At 46.6% G+C, this 18,730-nt stretch overlaps 1 protein-coding gene across 1 annotated transcript in view; it reads left to right on the top strand.

Moving 5' to 3' along the window:
* Positions 1-13,776, top strand: part of Fam227a (family with sequence similarity 227 member A) — a 34,322-nt gene extending 20,546 nt beyond the window's left edge. Inside the window, exons 12-17 of the mRNA XM_021217250.2 lie at positions 1,698-1,792; positions 3,461-3,618; positions 6,104-6,256; positions 8,530-8,667; positions 12,093-12,221; positions 13,243-13,776. Coding sequence (XP_021072909.1) covers positions 1,698-1,792; positions 3,461-3,618; positions 6,104-6,256; positions 8,530-8,667; positions 12,093-12,221; positions 13,243-13,315 — 746 coding nt within the window. The 3' untranslated portion in view covers positions 13,316-13,776. The remainder of the gene's footprint in view (positions 1-1,697; positions 1,793-3,460; positions 3,619-6,103; positions 6,257-8,529; positions 8,668-12,092; positions 12,222-13,242) is intronic.
* The last annotated feature ends 4,954 nt before the right edge of the window (positions 13,777-18,730 follow it).

Genomic DNA, 18,730 nt, shown 5'->3' with positions numbered 1-18,730 from the left:
GGCGACCTCTGAGTTTACTCGGTCCAAACTAACATTCATAACTTGAATGCTGAAGAGAATTCTAGAACCCATCAGTAACATATGTGCAGATGCCCTCAGAGGCCCAGAAGAGAGCATCGGATCTCCTGAAGCTGGAGAACCAGGCAGGGTGAGCCACTGTAGAAAGGTGCTGGGAACCAAACTCTTGTCTTGTGGAAGAGTAGCAAACACTCCTAACCCCTGATCGATCCCTCCAGCCACTAAAGACGTTTTCGCACAGTCTTTTTTTTTTTTTTTTAAGATTTATTTATTATATATAAGTACACTGTAGCTGTCTTCAGACACTCCAGAAGAGGGAGTCGGATCTTGTTACGGATGGTTATGAGCCACCATGTGGTTGCTGGGATTTGAACTCCGGACCTTTGGAAGAGCAGTCGGGTGCTCTTACCAACTGAGCCATCTCACCGGCCCCCTCGCATAGTTAAGTACAGTGATCAGGAGACAAGAGGGACTCAGGAGAAAGTGAAGTGCACCAGGGCATGTGAGTGTGGGCTTCTCAAAGAGAGCCGTTACTCACTGTTTTTTCAATAATCATATAAAAGATTTTTAGTGGGGTTTATTTATTTATTTATTTATTTATTTTTGGTTTTTCGAGACAGGGTTTCTCTGTGTAGCCCTGGCTGTCCTGGAACTCACTAATCTGCCTGCCTCTGCCTCCCGAGTGCTGGGATTAAAGGCTTGCACCACCATACCCAGCTTTAGTGGGGTTTAAAGTTACAGGAGCATAACTGGTAACATGAAAGTCCAGCCCACTGGGGAGAAAGAGTTCAGGTTTTTTGTTTGTTTGTTTGTTTGTTTTAATTCTTTCCTTGCTGTGTAGAGTAGGCTGGCCACAGGTCATGACCTCTACCTGTGGAGGGGCTTGGGGTGTTGCCCTTCCGTGACTGATGGCCACAGATCGATGGAGGGCTGTGGCCTGTGTCAGGAGCCTGGGATCCAGGAGCGCAGCAAAATACCTGCCTGACCCTGAGCGTCACTGGGGTTCCAGCCTGTGCTCGACCAGGAGCCAGGCTGCCTTTCACGGTTCTACAGTGGACTACTGGCACCTTTTCTCTTGGTGTGCGAGTGATTTGGTCCATTGGAGTCTGCCTTCCAGGGCTACCATGGACAGCTCTGTAGCCATGCTAGTGATCTGGTTTCAGAGGACCCATAGTGGTTTTTTGCTTGTCTTCAAGCCATTCTCTGCTCACCTCCTACAGGAAAGCCACTGTGTGCGTGGAAGCTGCACTGATGTCTGTTTCTTTGTCCAGGAGCCACCATAGTACCCAGTCTGCTGCTGCTGGCATCTTAAAAACCTTTGGGACTTTCCCTATTCTACGATGACATGGCACCTGAGTTAGTATAGTATTCACGTGTCCTTTTTTTCCTCAGTTAACTAGAAGGTCCTTGAAGATAATCTGTTTCCAGCACTCAGCATCAACATGGTACAGAATAGATAGTGAGTATTTGTGGCATGGAGCCAAGGCTGGCCATGGCCGGTAGCTGTGTGTGTGGCTAAGACACAGGTGGAGTCAGCTGGCTCCCCTGTAGCTCCAGAGGACTGGCATCTTGCACAGATTCCATTTGTACTCTAGCAGGAAGCTGAGACCCACTGCAAACTCGGTCTTTTCCCTGGGCAAATACTCATATTCACTTTTTTTGTTGTACCACCTCGACAGATCACATTACACCTACCCTGTTCTCCAGGAAAGCCACAAAGCAAGTTAAGCAGATATCACACGTCAGAGCATGCATCGATACGTTTGTGAAAACGGTGAGCACATGATTGGAAATTTAAGATCTATTTTATTGTTTTTCATTGTATGTGTTTGTATGTGTTTGTGTGTGCATATGAGTGTGTGCCTTGTATATGCATGTGAGTGTGGGTGCCCTCAGAGGTCAGAAGAGTGTGTCTGATTCCCTGGAGCTGGAGTTCCAGGCCATTGTGAATCACGTGACATAATCATTGGGAACCAATCTTGGACCCTCTACAAGAGCAGCAAACATTCTTGACTGTTTAGTATCTCCAACCTGAGACCAGAGCTGATTTAAAGGAGACATGGTTAAAATATCTTCAGCTTATGCAGGTGTCAGGGAAGAGCTGGGATGTTTCTGATACAGACCAGGGATGCTGTCAGCTCTCCTAAGGATGATTGCTAGGTCAAGAAGACACCCACCAGCCAGGTAGTGGTGGAACACACCTTTAATCCCAGATCCAGGAGGTAAAAGCAGGAAGATCACTGAATTTGAGGTCAGCTTGATTTACAGATCGAGTTCCAGGAGCGCTAGGACTATACAGAGAAACCCTCTTTTCCTTCTGTCCGTAGAGTAGGACAAGCATGGACTGATCTGTGGTGTGTCTGGTAGGAGGTGTTTGATTGGAGAGTGACAGATTTGAACCAGGGATGACAAAGGGCACAGCCGAGAACCCCAGGGGAGCAGTGGGAAGAAGTGCTGAGACAAACTGGCTCAGCTCTAATGTCTTGGTGGGTCGTCATGGCCAAAGAGGCAGGCGGTTGGTGCCATCACTGTGAGAAACGGAGCATCGCCAGGATGTGGTATGGTGGAGCACTTACCTACTCTGGTAAGGGCTGGGTCACCAAAAGGAAGCAAGAATTGGTAGAATCTGCTCCCACCAGTCCTCCTTCCTGCCTTAGCCTCCCCAACGGCTGGCACTGCTACAGCACACGGGACACTGTCTGAAACCACTTAATCAGAATACGAATCTTTACTCACATTGAAAAATTCAAAGTGTATGTGAAAGAAAAACTTAGAGATCTTGCCATAGCAAAATCCACACACTTAGATTATTCCCATCAAAAACAGTACAGTTAGAACTCACCTGTCCCTATGACTATACTGCATGTTATACAGTTGTGTTTCTTGCCATCCTGATGTGGGAAATGACTGTTTGTTATTGCAGTAGACTACACATAAAACCTTTCCTTTGTTTTGCCCATTCTGAGGAGGCATCAGAGCCGGAGTTCCCGTGGAGTTACTGGGTCAGAGGTGTGGGTGCCATAGACATGGTGTATCAGTGACCTTTCCTGTTGCCAGAGAAGAACATAAGGGAGCAAGGGTTTGTTTTGGCTCATAGTACAGACCGTTGAGTGAGGGGTAGGCAAGGCGGGAGGAGCTGGAGGCAGTCACGTGGCCACACGCAGGCGGCTGAGTGCCTTGTGTTCGGAGCTCACTGTCTTCAAGGCATACACTTCAGGGTCCCTATTCGGGAACGGCCCCTCTCACAGTTACATGGATCATCCTCTTTAATCAGTCAAGATAATCAATCCCTCATAGATATGCCCAGAAATGAAATAATCCCTCCAGACATTTGTGTTTGGAGACTTGTCCCCTGAGTGAGTGACTCTAATTCTTGTCCAGTGAGACTCACCATCACACAGGACAATATCCTTTCCTTTTCTCTTTTTCTCCCCCCTCTCAGTCCCACCCTGCCTGCAAAAGCCCGGCGCTGACTTCAAACCAGTTCAACCTTTATGGAAAGAGCCCGCTAATGATGTACTTCTTCCTCAACTACTCCCAGTTGCAGCTGACTGGTCGGGACTTGCTGGTCAGCAGGAGAGAAAAGACTGAAGTCATTCCATATCCTTGTCCAATGCTACCTCTTTGCAGAAGCAGGGCTTGAGGAGAAGCATCCAGGCTTCGGTGCAGAGCCTGCCACACAGTGGGTACTTGGTAGGAACAGCTGTGGTATATACCTCATGGGTAGAGACGTGTGCATGTGCTCAGGTGAGCCTCACATTTAGGCCTTGTGTACTGGCCAGGAGACCCTGAACATGTCCCCATGGACAGAGTCACCTCTTTCTCATTGTCCAGCATGAACTTAGGTATCATACACTCCCTGATACTCCCTGGCCCGAGAGAGTGGGACCATCAATTTTGGTGTCCTCTGCACACATTCCTCCCCAGCTGCGTTTGGAGTTGGAAAACAGGTCCAACATGTGTTGGTTTGCAGCATGTGTTGGTATGTTGAGCCTTAGCAACATGTCTAGGGGTTCTACTGGGAGTCAGTTTGCTCTGTTTGTCTAAATAGCCCAGACTCTGAAACTAATACTGACCACTAGTGCGATTTTAGAAAGGTTCCAGTTTTTCTGTGGGCAATTTTTATTTCATCTGTAAAATCAGAATAAGGATTCCCCTGTAGGGGGTGCTTTTTGTTTGATTTTATTGTTGTTTGGACCTTTTGTTGTTGTTTATTCGTTTGTCCCACTGTGTAGCCCCGGCTGACCTGGAACTTACTATGTAGAGCAGACTGGTCTCAAATTCCCAGCGCTCCACCTGCCTCTTTATTCTGAGTGCTGCGATTTAAGACTTGTGCCACCAGGCCCAGCTTCAGGGGCCATTTTGCAGATTGCCTCCCAGGGCAGTGGATGTAAGAGTGCTCAGGACATGCCTGCTACTCAGTGGCCTTTGCTGGCTCAGAGTCAGGAAGGCCACCAGGAGGCCCTTTTTGTCTCCTGTCCCTAGAGCTTTGCATCACAGATTTCTGAAAGCAGACCACCTACCTCTGGGCAACATGGTCCAAATCGTCCCCGTCATCACCCTGTTCTTGAGGTCACTGGGATGCACCAACCTTAGCAGCTCTACCCTGCAAGCTCCCAAAGTGGAGATGGTTCGACTAAGCTGGTACTGTGACTGAGTGGTGTGTAGCAGGCACTGTACGAAGAACTGGCATTGTGGTTGTCACCATCCTCTACAGCAGTGCTTCTCAGCCTTCCTCATGCTGTGGCCCTTTCCTCATGCTGTGGTGACCTCAACCATAAAACTGTTTCATTGCTGTTTCATAACTCTACTTTTGCTACTGTTATGAATAGTAATGTAAATGTGTTTTCCTATGGCCCTAGGTGGCCCCTGTAAAAGGGTCATTTGACACCCCTCAAAGGAGTCAAGGTCGTAGGTTGAGTATCGCTGATCTAAAGGAAGGCTTCTTTTCTTTTCGAGAGGTTCTTGAGATAGGGTCTCACAGTTTAGCCGAGGCTGGCCTCAGACTCAGGGTAATGGCTGCCTTAGCCTTTGAGTGCTGAGGTTACAGGTGTGAGTCACTAGACCTGGCTTTTAGTCCCTTTCATAGATAGATAAATGGGGACGAAGAGGGTGACAGTGGTTGCTGGGATCAAGGGTGGAGGTGGAGAGAAAACGAAGGTGTTTGTTGGTTTGTCTGTTTGCCTTGGTGTTCTGAGACAGCGTCTTCTCCTCTCTGGCTTCCCTGGAACTCCCTGTATCCTTGAACTTGATCATTCTAGCTCCATTTCCCAAATGCTAGGATTCCAGGTGCGCATCATCGCGCCTGAAATGGACAACGTAGCTGAGTGTGGCTGTGTGTGCCTATAACGCCAGCCTTCGGGAGGCCGAGGCAGGAAGCTTACAATGAACTTGAGACTGCACAGCCAGACTCCGTTTCCCAAAAAACAAAAACAAAAACAAAAAACAAATTCAGCTGGGTTTGATGGCCCAAGCCTTTAATCCCAGCACACAGGAGGCAGAGGCAGGTGGATCTCTGTGAGTTCAAGGCCAGCTAGAGTTAAGACTGTCTCAAAAACCAAACCAAAACCCAAACCAGAAAACAAAAATGATTTATCAGGCTGTCAAGGGGAGAGATTAATCAGAGCCCTTTTCTCTTTGTCATTGTGGTGACAGACTCCAAGCCCAGACTGTTAAACTGGGCCCAGAACTAAGCTTGTGGGCAGTGATCTGTAGAAAGAACACGGTGATTTTGGGAAACCCCTTGGGAACAACACCACACTCTCAACAGGGCACCATCTTTCTCCCTCAGACAGTCTAAGGAAGTATTTTCTGGCTCGATACCATGGACAGAGCCATAGGGGGCTTAACGACAGGGTGGACAGCCTGCCCAGCCACAGAGGGGCAGCCTTTCTCCTTCCCCAGCTGGCCATAGCCAGTCTGAGAAGACCACTGCCTGTGTGGATTTGGGGTGCCTCCTCCAGAGCTCCAGAGCACCAAACATTGTCTTTTGCGTCACCCATGCTCTCCTTGCCATGCCCAAGGCCCGGCTGCTACAACCTAGGGCAGGCGGCACAGTGGACCTTTCCTTGACAGCAGAGTGCACTGACTCTGCCATGACCTATGCTGACATCATCCAGCTGGTCACAAAGAACATGGAGATTCGAAAGAAAAAGCTGCGGCAGCTGGACCAGATGCATGAGAACGAGTGGAACTGTTTTAACAATTACCTAACGGAGCTGCAAGAAAACTTTGAGAGGTGAGAGGGCCTGGGTGCAGAGCTGTGAGCGGACCCCCATCCACTCAGCAGTCAACAGGATGTGACTTAGCTGGAGTTGGAGATGGAGAAGCTTTACTGAGTGGCCCGATTAGAAACGGCTCGTTCACTGGGAGCTGGTGGTGCATGCCTTTAATCCTCCAGGAGTTTGAGGCCAGCATGGTCTACATAGCTAGTTCCAGGATAGCCAAGGCTATACAAAGAAGCCATGTCTCTAAAAACTACCGCCATCACCACCGCTACCAACAACTTTACACACCTCCCATCCCCTTGGATATCAACATCGAAGTTGTGCTCTGCCGTAGCCAGGATGAAAGTGGCTGTGTGGGAGATGACTCTGGTGGGGTAGGACTCTTTGGGGACATTACTACTTGTTTCTCTAATAGAACATAGGTCAGGAGCATTAGCTTTGACACTGAGCAGACTGAAGCTCTGTCTCTTATCTTGTCCATGTCATCGAGGCTCTAAGCTTCACTTAGACTGTGAAGGGCGTGCATGTCTCTTCCATGAATGTGACCAGTATTACTAGCACCTGCTGGCAGAGTAGTTCTAACCTAGTGCCTAGCTCGGAGGAGTTGGCTGGTGAAGGGGACATATGGGGACACACATCAGGGCACTACAGGACCCCAGCAACACAAGGTGTTTCAGCCAGAAAGTTTGCGGCCGGAAAATGGTGAGCAACCACGGCCATCCACCAGACAACTCCTGGACCTCCCAGTTGGTGGAGGAGCCCATCTGCCCTTGATGAGGGCTGCACAGAGGAGACACCACACAGGGCCATTACTGGAGGAGAGAGTTTCCTGTGAGTCCAGCGCACAAGGCCTCTACCATATCTGGGGCAGAGTGCCTGAGATTCAAAGTACTTCTGGAGAAGCTCCAAGAAATGTTCCAACATATCATTCTGTGACAGCTGGCTTAAAAGGAAGAGACACATATAACAGCACCCCTCCCCACTTCTTTTTACATTTGTGTGTGTGTATATGTGTGTGTGTGTGTGTATATATATATATATATATACACACACACATATATACATATGGGTGTATATGGGAGTGTATATGTATGTGTATATGTGTGTGTATGTGTGTGTTGCCCATGGTCAGCCCTGAACTCCAGGGCTCAAGTTATCCTAATGCTGAATAGTTGAGTATATATTGCCAACCCTGCTTATGACATTTTTTTTCTATTATTTATATGAGTACACTGCAGCTGTCTGACACCAGAAGAGGGTGTCAGATCCCATTACAGATGGTTGTGAGCCACCGTGTGGTTGCTGGGAATTGAACTCAGGACCTCTAGAAAAGTAGTCAGTGCTCTTAACTGCTAAGCCATCTCTCTCCAGCCCCGACATCATTTAAAAAAAAAAAAAAAGATTTATGTGTGTGGGTGTCTTCCTCCTTGTATATATGTGTACTACCTGATATGGAAATCAAAAGAGGTTGCCAAATCTCCCGGAATTGGAATTACAGATCGTTGTGAGCTGCCATGTGGGTGCTGAGAACTGAACGTGGGTCCTCTCAAGAGCAGCAAGTGTCTGAACTGCTAAGCCTTCGGTCCAGCCCCTCATGACAACATATTAACTCACACACACACACACACACACACACACACACACACAGATTAATGACTCTTTTGCTGACCTTGAGTACGCATAGTCTGATTCAACATCAGGTAAGTGTGTACTTGCGTTTCAGAAGCCAACTAAGGGTTATCCAGTTCAGCAAAGCCACTGTGTACCCCGTGAACATGCTCTCCAGGAAGCTTCCAGTCACCCCGCTGCCTGCCAGCATTTATCCAGGATTTCCTGTGTATCCAGCAGTCTTAAGCCTTTGACCTCCACTAGCTCACACCTCACCACAAACCACATGAACACCCTAGCATGGAGAGGCTAAGTAATTTCCCTGAGGTCACCCACCAAGCAGCAGAGCGCTACTGAGAGTCATCTTCCATCTGAGGGTGTATGTCAGCCTTCTTTTAAGATGGCAGGCTCCTCGTCCCTTCTGTAATTTCATTTGTGTTCATTCAAAAAACTCCAGTGATCCGTATCTGGGATGGGGTCAGCTGTTTCCATCCACTCTGCCCAGCAAGCTGGCAGACAAACGTAGTCTGAAAAGACACATTACAAGACAGGCAAGACAGCCAGGGCTACACAGTGAAACCCTGTCTGGAGAGCGAGGGCGGGGGCAGGGTGGGGGAGGAGATCACACGACTTTTTCGCCCATTCCCATCTATGTTTTGCCATTTTTATCTCCCAGGGAGTTGGATATCATCAATAAGAAAGAACTAGAGAAAAGAAAGGCCAAGAACAGGGTCATCTCCTCCTCGACGCTGTTTGAATTGTCTGCAGAGAAATCCAAGGGAAACAGGCAAAGAGAAACTGCCTTTCTTTCAAGGTTTGTTGTTCAAACAGAAGCCTCAGAAAATGTCCAGTGTGAGCGATGTAAGAATTCCTACCACATGGGAAGGGATGCAGTGTGGGTCTGGGCGGGGAGGACACCCATGGAGCTTTCCTGGGTCTCGCATCTCAGAACAAAGAGTTGGACCAGAACACTTGGATAGTGGTAGAGACCATTTATTAAGAAGAAAGTTGTTTCTGAGAGTGGAGGCAGCTAGAGAGCTGGGGCAGTACTGAGGTGCAGAGGCCGCAGACGACATTCGGGATCACTCACGTGGTGCAGCCTTCTCTGTCAGCCAAGGGGCTTGAGGCTTTCTCACACTTGCTCTCTCACGTGCAGCCATGATCAGGAGCTGGCTCCAGTCTTTTGCCAACAGGCTCCACCCCTCTGCTCACCTACCTGCTCCTCCCCTCCAATCATCTACCATTTCTCCCCTCCAGTCGGCTACCTGCTCACTCTCTCAAGCATCCATTGGTTCATCTCAGCTCTTCCCTCTCTCCCACTTCTCCCAGAAGTTTCAGTTAAGGTTGAGGAATTAATAACAATAATAATAATAATAATGTGCTTGCATGAAGGTATATGTACCCCATTCACACAGGAGCCCCCAAAAAAGTCAGAATCGGTTGTCAGAAACCCAGAACTGGAGTTACAGACAGTTGTGAGATGTCCTGTGGATGCTGGGAACTGAACTCAGGCCCTCCATAAGAGCAGCCAGTGTTCTAACCTGCTGAGTCATCTTTTTGGGCCTCCCTGATCAGCAAGTTACAGCTGATGGTATCTGTTGGTTAGAGATGAGCCTTTGGCTCCCCCTGCAGTTTCGGTGTGGCTGTGATCCCAGCATTATCTGGTTAATTTGAGTATATTAGGAAATATACATTTTACAAGATGAAAACTACAGAATCTAAATAAAAGCAACATGGTCACATTCACCTATGGCTCCAGGAAGGGCAAGAGCCAGGAAAGTGATAATCTTGCTTATCCCCGAAACCCATCCCCCACCTGACCCATCCCCCATCCCTGTCTTGTTCCCTGCAGTGTGAACCCTTGCAACATTAAAACAAGCAAAAATATATCACATTGATGGTTACAGATTGAGAATGTGGTAGCACACAAAATAATAATTGTAAGGAGGGATCCGGTGGTGGTACAAGGGTCCATGACTCGCCAAAGAATGACAACCCACCAGGACTCAGAAGGATGTAAACGCAAAGAGTGTTTTATTCTGCAGAAGTCCAGCATGCTGGGGTCTCCGATTCCCAGAACAGAGAGACATCCAAGTGATCCAAGTGATCTCTCAGGCTGATTTAAAGCACATTAGGGAATTCTGGGGTAGGTGACCTCTGTGTTAAATCTGTTGGGTCCATCTCCACCGGTGTTCCATTACCTGGGTGTGGGGGCTGGAAACTTGCGGGGGGGGGGAGGTCTAGAAGCTGTTGCTGAGGAAGTAGCTGTGGAAGTCTAAAAACTTTTGCTGACCCATTGTCCTTGCCTCAGGCCAGGTGTCAGGGCAGCTTCTGAGGCCTGAACTTGCCCAGTTCTTAGCAACAGAGATTTAGGCCTAGTCTCCTGAACTGTCAATTTGAAGGCTGTCATGGAATCAGCCTCCGTGGAAGAGATCAAAAGGAAGGCGGTAGCTCCCTCTTTGCTTTGTGTACACAGTATTCCCACCCACCCCTTACCGAGGTTGTCCATCCATGCCCACATGCCCTTCTAGTTTTCTGCAGGCCCCGTACTGACTCATCTCTGAGCTCTCTCTCTCTGGCTTTACTTGTTGGCTGTGTTTGTTTTGTTTTGTTTTGTTTTACTTTGATTTTAGTTGTCTCTGTATTCCCAGTGACCAGGCCTGTCTTCATAGTTCGGAGTGACACCCTGAGAAGCCCACAGAGGAGCCAGCACTAGTGGCCAGGGCTCCCTGCAGGAAGGCCCTTCCCACCAGCGGCCCTTTCTCGGGACCATTCTATGCCTGGGGAGCAACCCACATGCAAAGAATGACTCCCCTTGCTTTATTTTCTCTTGGTCTTAACCACTGGCCTCTTTATTTTTGTCTCTCTATGAAATGAAATGAAACCTTTAATTTTCATGATAGTTTTTGAAGCAATATAGGAATGAGGATGGCCGGGCGTGGTGGCGCATGCCTTTAATCCCAGCACTTGGGAGGCAGAGGCAGGCAGATTTCTGAGTTGGAGGCCAGCCTGGTCTACAAAATGAATTCCAGGACAGCCAGAGCTATACAGAGAAACCCTGTCTCGAAAAAAAAAAAAAATTAAGGATGGTATATAGATGTGTATTACAGAAAATAAAAATTGAAAAGCAACAGTGGTACAAGTTAGTTACTGGACAGCATGGCACCACCCTGACCCTTCAGGCTCCTCCGGATCCCCCATGGCTGCCAGAGTTTCCAGCATTCAGTCTGTGCCCCAAGCTAGAGTGTAATGGGAATGTGAAACTTTCTCCCTTACCACTGTAGTGCATAGGTCAGTGTTTCTCAAAATTATTGAAATGTGGTGATTTTGACAACTAGAGTGTCACCTGTAATTTTAAAATTGGGACTCAGCGGTCACCTTTAATCCAGTTTCTAAACTTTTTCTTAATGTATACTGACCTGCCACGCCCATTCATAACATATTCCCTTTACTTCCTAGGTTTTAAAGGACCTTCTCTGGAAATAACCACATTACTGCTTTATTTCAAGAGCCAGATGTTAGTCACATGGAGATTATTGCAAGGGAGCCTGAGAAATGTAGTTTAAAAAGTGGAGACTATGTCCATCCCCAAACTGGTTCTGTTGCTGGGGTGAATGTGGCTTGGTTGGTGACTGTCCCCATCACTGATAGGTGGTGGCTGCCCCTATTTAGAGTTGAAGAAACCAGCACTCAGCCAGACTAAAATCGTCAGCCTATCCTATTAAACCTGTGGACTAATGTTTTTCTTGAATTGAGAAGACTATGGATTCTTAGGAGTAGTGGGACGTGTCACGAACAGGCTTTTGTCATGTCAATCCTAGCTTCTCTAGCATCGAAACTGTGCCTCAGTCTAATTCCCTCAGACCCCACTCTCCTTTGTTTCTCCTCTGACCTTAAACCCAGTTCAGGCTCCCCTCCTCCAGGAAGTCTTCCGTGATATCTGCTCAGAGTACATACCTGACTTGGGCACCCATCTCCCTGTATTTCCAGTTTGCCCTCAAGGCCGGGATCATGTTTCCCCAGAGTCTTGTCCAGTCCTGGCCCCAAGCTGCTGTTGGAGGATTAATGAGAAGCATAGCTTTGTGCTGACCCTCTAATTTCCTTACCTTCGCCAACCTTACCAACTTATATTTATTACTCTCCCAGTGCACATCAAGGTGCCAGTGAAACTGCTGCTGGAGAAACCAAACTGAATTTCTGAACTGGTTTTTATTGGTATCCATTTTGTTTCCCCCACAGGAAGAAAAGGAAGGAGGTAGAAGAAAGACCAAAGGGTTTCTACTCCCCTTTCTCACTTCAAAACTCTGTGGATGTGGATAACAATTCCCTGGGCCTAAAAAGCCCCTACAGAATCAAGTCTCCTTCCAGGTGAGGTGGACCAACAATGGGAAGATAGGGAACTAGGAAGTGCCCACTCCCAAGCCCTGCTCCCCCGGGGTTTGCTGGAGAGACCTGACTGGAAGAGCTTGTGCGGGACCACTGCATCTTGTCAGATGGTTTACTTCTTGTATTTAAAGTGTTGCGGTGCCAGGCGACCTCATATGAAAGTTAAGCTTTCTTGAGGTGGGATTAGCCACGGTATCCCAAGCCCAGAAACAGGTTACAGCATCCTCCAAAAATTTCTGCCGCAGGCACCTTGTAGCAGAAGGTACAGCCCCATTTGACAAGCAGCTGGTACCAGGAGGCAAATACAACAGGAAATTAAATGCTCACAGTATGGGGGAGAGGGAGCACAGGGTAGATAGAATAGGGGTCCAGGAGCCATGCTGGAGTGGTGTCGTTGAGTCTGGCACAGATGACGGGGGTTTCCTGGCACAAGGAGAGATGCAAAAGAGTCCAGCTGCTAGGGGGCTCAGCACAGGGAGTGGAGGAAAGCTCGGTACCACGTGGGAGGAGGGCGGGGAAAGGTGTGGCTTTCAGGGTATCTGGGCCTGGAGACTGTCTCTGGACAAACAAGGAGATTTCCACGAAGCCCTTGGTTTTCTGTTATGGGAACCATTGGAAGATGGTCAGCGAGGGCATCATTGATTAGATTTGGCTTTTCAGAGACCCAGTAGGTTTTAGTGTTCATGTTTGGAGGACTTGTAAAGGCTCCCACAAACCCTTGTCTGTACTTGGTGCCTGTCTATTCTTTTCAATCAGGAATCTCTAGTCTTCCTGGATTTGGGCTCAGAAAAATATTTCAGAAGCCAACCCTTAATACCATATTACTAAGTAAGAAACCATTTACAAGCAGAAAGTGGTGGCACAGCACTTAGGAGGCAGAGGCAGGAGGATTTAAAAAGAGCAAGTACCTTTCACCTTGCTTCCCTCGGGGGCTTAATGCTAGCCTGCTGACATCTTGGTCATGTGAGGTTCCCACTATTTCTGTCTTCGCATTTCTCCACAGTGAGGGCAGCAGCAGTATATCCATGGTCAGGCAGGACATGCTCTTCCAACTCTCACCCTCCTCCATGGAATGAATGCGCCCAAGAACAGGAGGAGACTGCGGAGGTGACACCTGTGTCTGTTGTCAGATGCGATAAAATGGGATCAGCAATGGCAACTGAGAGCCCTGCTGCAGCCAGGGACACATGGAGCCTCTCCCAGTCCACAGGAGAAAGAATATTAAAGTTCACACCTCGCACGGACCATTCAGGGCTTAGAGACGCCGATTTGCCTCATCCACCAGACCTTTATTTGATTTGTTCTTTCATTCACTTGATAATAACAACACAATCCAATACATCCCTATGAAACATAGCAAGACCCTGTCTCATAAAACCAGCCAACAGCAAGTATCAGAAGGGAGCCCAGCTGCTAAGTCCCAGCTGACTTTAGGCCCAGCACTCTCTAGTGAGGGGCAGGTGGATCTCTGAGTTTGAGGCTGATCATTCCTACATGTTTGTTAACACATGTGGCACACACTTATTTGGGGCTTACTCATCTTTTTATCTATATTAAGTTAGATATTAACACTTAACATTTATTTACATGTTTTTGGTTTACTTTTTAGGTTGTTTGTTTGTTTGTTTGTTTTGAGACAGGGTTTCTCTCTGTAGCCCTGGCTGTTCTGGAACTCACTTTGTAGACAAGGCTGGCCTTGAACTCAAAATCTGCCTGCCTCTGCCACCCAAGTGCTAGGATTTAAGGCATGTGCCACCACTGCCTGGCTTAATTTTTTTTTTTATTTGCCTGTTTGTAGTACTAGATATTTGAACCTAGGGCTTTGCCTATGCTAGGAAACCATTCCTTTCTATTTGAGGATCTTCCTAAGTTTTCTGGGATGCCCGTGTGAGTCTCCTATCTTATTCACTGGGCCCAGCTGCCTTTACCTGGTCTGGGGGTGCTCATAAAAGCAGAGTAAAGTAGTAGAAGTAAGTTTGAACCTACACATTTATATCCCTTTAGTCCTGCATCTCTTTGTATTAATTGTCTGAAATATGTCACCCCTCCTGAGCCTACAGGCTTTTCCAGAGCTGTAAAACAGCACACTTCTTTCCTGAGAATGAGGAGTTGGTACAACCAAACATTTCCAGGAACCTTAGATTCCTTTCAATGTCCCTGAAACTCTGCCTGCCCCATAAGCCAACTACAGCTATGGAAATCTACCCTAAGAAAACCTCGGGAAAGAAGGCACGTAGAAGATGCTCCACTTGAATCTCGGATAAGAGGGGAAACTCCTTAATAACAGACATCCTGTGGAATACTGTGCATCCATTTAAAGCTCTGTGGGAGGCACAGGAAGGGCAGAAGTAAGACTAGGGGCGCAGGCAAGCAGCAGTGTACTGGTTGAGTATGTCTTTTTGGTTTTGTTAATGTTTTCAATAAAAACAACTATTTCTATTTTGATTTTGGTTTTTAAAACTCAGATGATTTTTGTTTGTTTGTTTCTTTTCTTCCCACTAATCTCCAGGAAGCCTTGAGATTAGTGCATAGGCACACATCATAGAGTTTGTCAGAATGTCTCCCTGAAGTAATAAGCACAGAATTGGAAATTGGATACTAGGAAAGACCAGAAGACAGGCTGAGAGAGAGGGGGGAGGGAAGGGAGGGAGGGAGGGAGGGAGAGCGCTTGCAGCCCAAGGGCATGCTTTCCCAGTCTGCTGCCCTTCCACTGAATCCTAGCTCATGCACTGTCCCACATCAGCATTTGCCCTCTCTATCCTGTCAGCCTAAATGCCATGCCTCCCCTCCCCAAAAACTAAATCAGGTGTCCCTGTGCATGTTCCCATACCACCCTGTATTTCTTTCTGTGTTTTTAAGATTTCTTATTTTTATTTGTATGTATGTATGTGTGTGTATCCATGTGTGTATAGGTCAGAAGAGGACAGCAGTTGTCCCCAGTACCCACACTTGCCATGGACTGGACTCAGTTGGTCCCTCAACCTGCGGGAGAATCAGGGTCCCCATACTCAGGTGGGCAAGGAGTCAGGAAAATGACAAACAGACACTAACACAAGGGAGAGCTGGATCTGAGTGTAATTTCTCAAAGCAAGCATCAGACTTATATTACAGAAGAAAACAAGGAAAGTTAAGTGATACATTAAGGTCATCAAAGGTACATTGAGGCTACCCAATGCAAAATGACTCTTTACACAAAACAGAGAAATACATACATAAAAGGTAACAGGAACCAGGCAGTGTTTACAACTGGGATAAAAATCAATGTTTACAGTTGGGATAAAAATCTGTTTACAGCTGGTATAAAAATCAGTGTTTATAACTGGGAAAAATCAGCCCTATCTAAGGTCAGTTTATTCTTAGAAGCTAAGAGCAAGGGCTTTATGCACTTGCCATAGTTCCAATTCTAGTCTATTGTATAATCCACCTTCTCCCTAGGCCATTGTAAATTCCTGTATATGGGAGTGACAAAACTGTTATTCTAAGTATTTACTCTACTTCCTTCTTAGACTACAACCCACTTTCTTCCTAGACCATTGTAAACTCCTGTATATGGGAGTGACTTAGTTGTTATTTTAAGTATCTGTAGGGAACCTCCATTTACCAGAGGAGCCCACCAAGTTTCTTTTAATATGTAATGTGGTCTGCCATACCTGACTGTAATGAGAATTCCACGTTTACTTTGTAGAACCTGTCCTGAGATTTCTACTCTAATCCGGTAAACTACAATGCCTGATTTCTCTATCTGTCAACACTGGAGGCTTTTCGTGTGGATGAGTAGCATTCTTATGAAATTCAAAGTTCAAGGTCAGCCTAGGATTTTGGAACACTGGTGGAGGCCAATCTAACTTAGCTATTTGTCAAATCATTCCTTGGAGGCACTTATAATAAAACAATACTGAAAGAAAGCACTCTAAATCCTTCACCGACTATCGCAAGGACATATCTGGGCCACATCCATATGTTATGCCAAAGATGCTCCAGGAGACCCGTTCCTGTGCCTTAGGACTGCGGCCAAGCTTTTGGACTTGTCATGCAAACTCCACTGGAGTGGGTGTGGCAGGGACTGAACTCACATCCTTGTGCACACCTTCGATCCCAGCACTTGGGAGGCAGAGACAGGAGGATCTCTGAGTTTGAGGTCAGCCTCAGTTACAGAGCGAGTTCCAGGACAGCCAGGGCTACACAGAGAAACCCTGTCTCGAAAAACAAACAAAAATAAAAAAGGAGAGGTTAACACAGAGGGACACGGTTCTCTCTGTAGTTTTGGAAGTTCCAACTTCATCCTGTGAAAGACCACAGCAGTAAGAACATGAGAAAATCATTTTTCTTTCATATGTTTGGACCACATCTGGCCACAGATTTCCACTTTCCAAATATACAATATAGTGGACATGGTACTGTAGACCTTTGATACCAGAATTCAGGAAGTAGAGGCAGGTAGGTCTTTGTGATTTCCAGGAATGCCAAGTCTACATAGTGAGACTCTGCAGGCTCTGTGTGTGTGTGTGTGTGTGTGTGTGTGTGTATGTGTGTGTGTGTGTATATGTGTGTGTGTGTGTGCATGCATATGTATGTCTAGACTGAATCTAAGAACAGAATGCTATCTAGAACAATGATTCTCAATCTGTGTGTCAAGACCCCTTTGGCAACGATTTATCTCCAAACGTATTTACATTTCAATTCATAACAGTAGCAAAATTACAATTATGAAGTAGCAACAGAATTTTCTGGCTGGGGCCACCCCAGCGTGAGGCACTGGGCTAAAATGGCACAGCATTAGGAAGGCTGAGAGCCACTGCTCCAGAGCACCTCAGCACCGGCTCACCAGCGCCTGCAGTAAGAGAACGGTTTTGGACAGCTTTTTTGTGTATGAGCACCCGGCCTCAGGGAAGACACGTTTCTACATCTCTAGCCAAAGTGAATCACTGTTTGGTTTCTAAAAATTGCTTTACAGTCCCAAGGTTCAAGATGAAACTATTCGTAGAAAATTATGCAAAGGGAGAGGCAGACTCGAGGGTTATATCCCACAGCAGCGTGGCAACTGTCTGCGTTCTTTCACCTCAGCCCTCAATAGCACTGGTGCCTTGTCCTTGAGTCTCTACCATGGCAGATCTAGTGCAGGTCCTGGCACACAGTTGGGAGTCAATGCCCACTTTCTAAATGCAGTCAATGTCTTAAGGGAAGATCTGTCCGGCAAATGATCTGGGTGGGGTTGTGTGTGTGATGAAACCTTCTTTCTTTAATTCTCTATCAAAGTATTTCTCAAATTTGTGCCCTTGAAATTCCAAGGATATACATTCATAGACAGCTGGTGTGATAATTCCCCAGATCCCCAGTGGGATCAGGAGCCTAGATTTGGCTATGAGGTGGTTGTCCACAGAGGGGCAGTACAGTGCAGTGGTTTAAAACTCAGGTCCTCCTCTGAACCTCACTGCCTGCTTTACTAAGTCTTTAGAATATATGACTCCCCTCCCCAGTATATGAAAATTGGGTCATTCCTGAAGTCCCCCCCCGCAAAAAATAAGCCATATTATCTGACAGTAACTGACACAAAAGTGGCTTACTAGGTTTTCAATATCCTGAATAGGAAAATAGCTCTTGCCATGCAGAAATATCTATCAATCTATCTATATATTCATTTATCTATCAATCTATCCATCCAAGTATGTATGTATTTATCCATATATCCATCCATGTATGTATGAATGTATGTATATCTATCCATGTATGTATGTATGTATGTATCTATCAATCCATCCATGTGTGTATGTATGTATCTATCCACCCATCCATCCATGTATCTGTCTGTCTGTCTGTCTATCTATCTATCTATCTATCTATCTATCATCTATCTATCATCTATCTTATCTATCCATCCATCCATGTATCTATCTATCTATCTATCTATCTATCTATCTATCTATCTATCTATCTATGGTTTTTTGAGACAGGGTTTCTCTGTGTAGCCCTGGCTATCCTGGAACTCACTCTGGCCTTGAACTCAGAGATCTGCCTGCCTCTTTCTGTCTCTCAAGTGCTGGGACTGAAGGTAGATGGCACCACACCAGGTTGATTGATGTTTTTCTTTTTTAAATATAGTCTTATCAGGAGCTTGGAGAGGAGGCTCTTCATGGTTGAAAGCACCTCCTCACTACCTGTAATTCTAGTTCTGGGGGGATCTCATGCTCTCTTCTGGCCTGAAAATTGCCAACACACGTGGTACACATGTATACATGCAGGCAAACACACATGCACATAATCTTATCAGTCTTCTATGGCTTTTGAATTTTGTGCTATGTTCTACTCTTGCAGGAGACCTAGATTTGACCCTTGGCACCCACACAGCAGATCACAGCCATCTGTAACTCTAGTTCTACAAAATCTGACACCTTCTGACCTTCACTGGCACCAGACACTCACATGATGTACATACATGCAGGCAAAACATTCATACACATGAAATAAAACCTTTTTTTTTTTGTTTTTCAAGA

The sequence above is a fragment of the Mus pahari genome, chromosome 17, assembly GCF_900095145.1.
Source record: "Mus pahari chromosome 17, PAHARI_EIJ_v1.1, whole genome shotgun sequence".
In the NCBI taxonomy this organism is placed as follows: domain Eukaryota; kingdom Metazoa; phylum Chordata; class Mammalia; order Rodentia; family Muridae; genus Mus; species Mus pahari.
The sequence above is the reverse complement of the archived record's forward strand: the minus strand, read 5'-3'. Positions and strand labels throughout refer to the sequence as shown.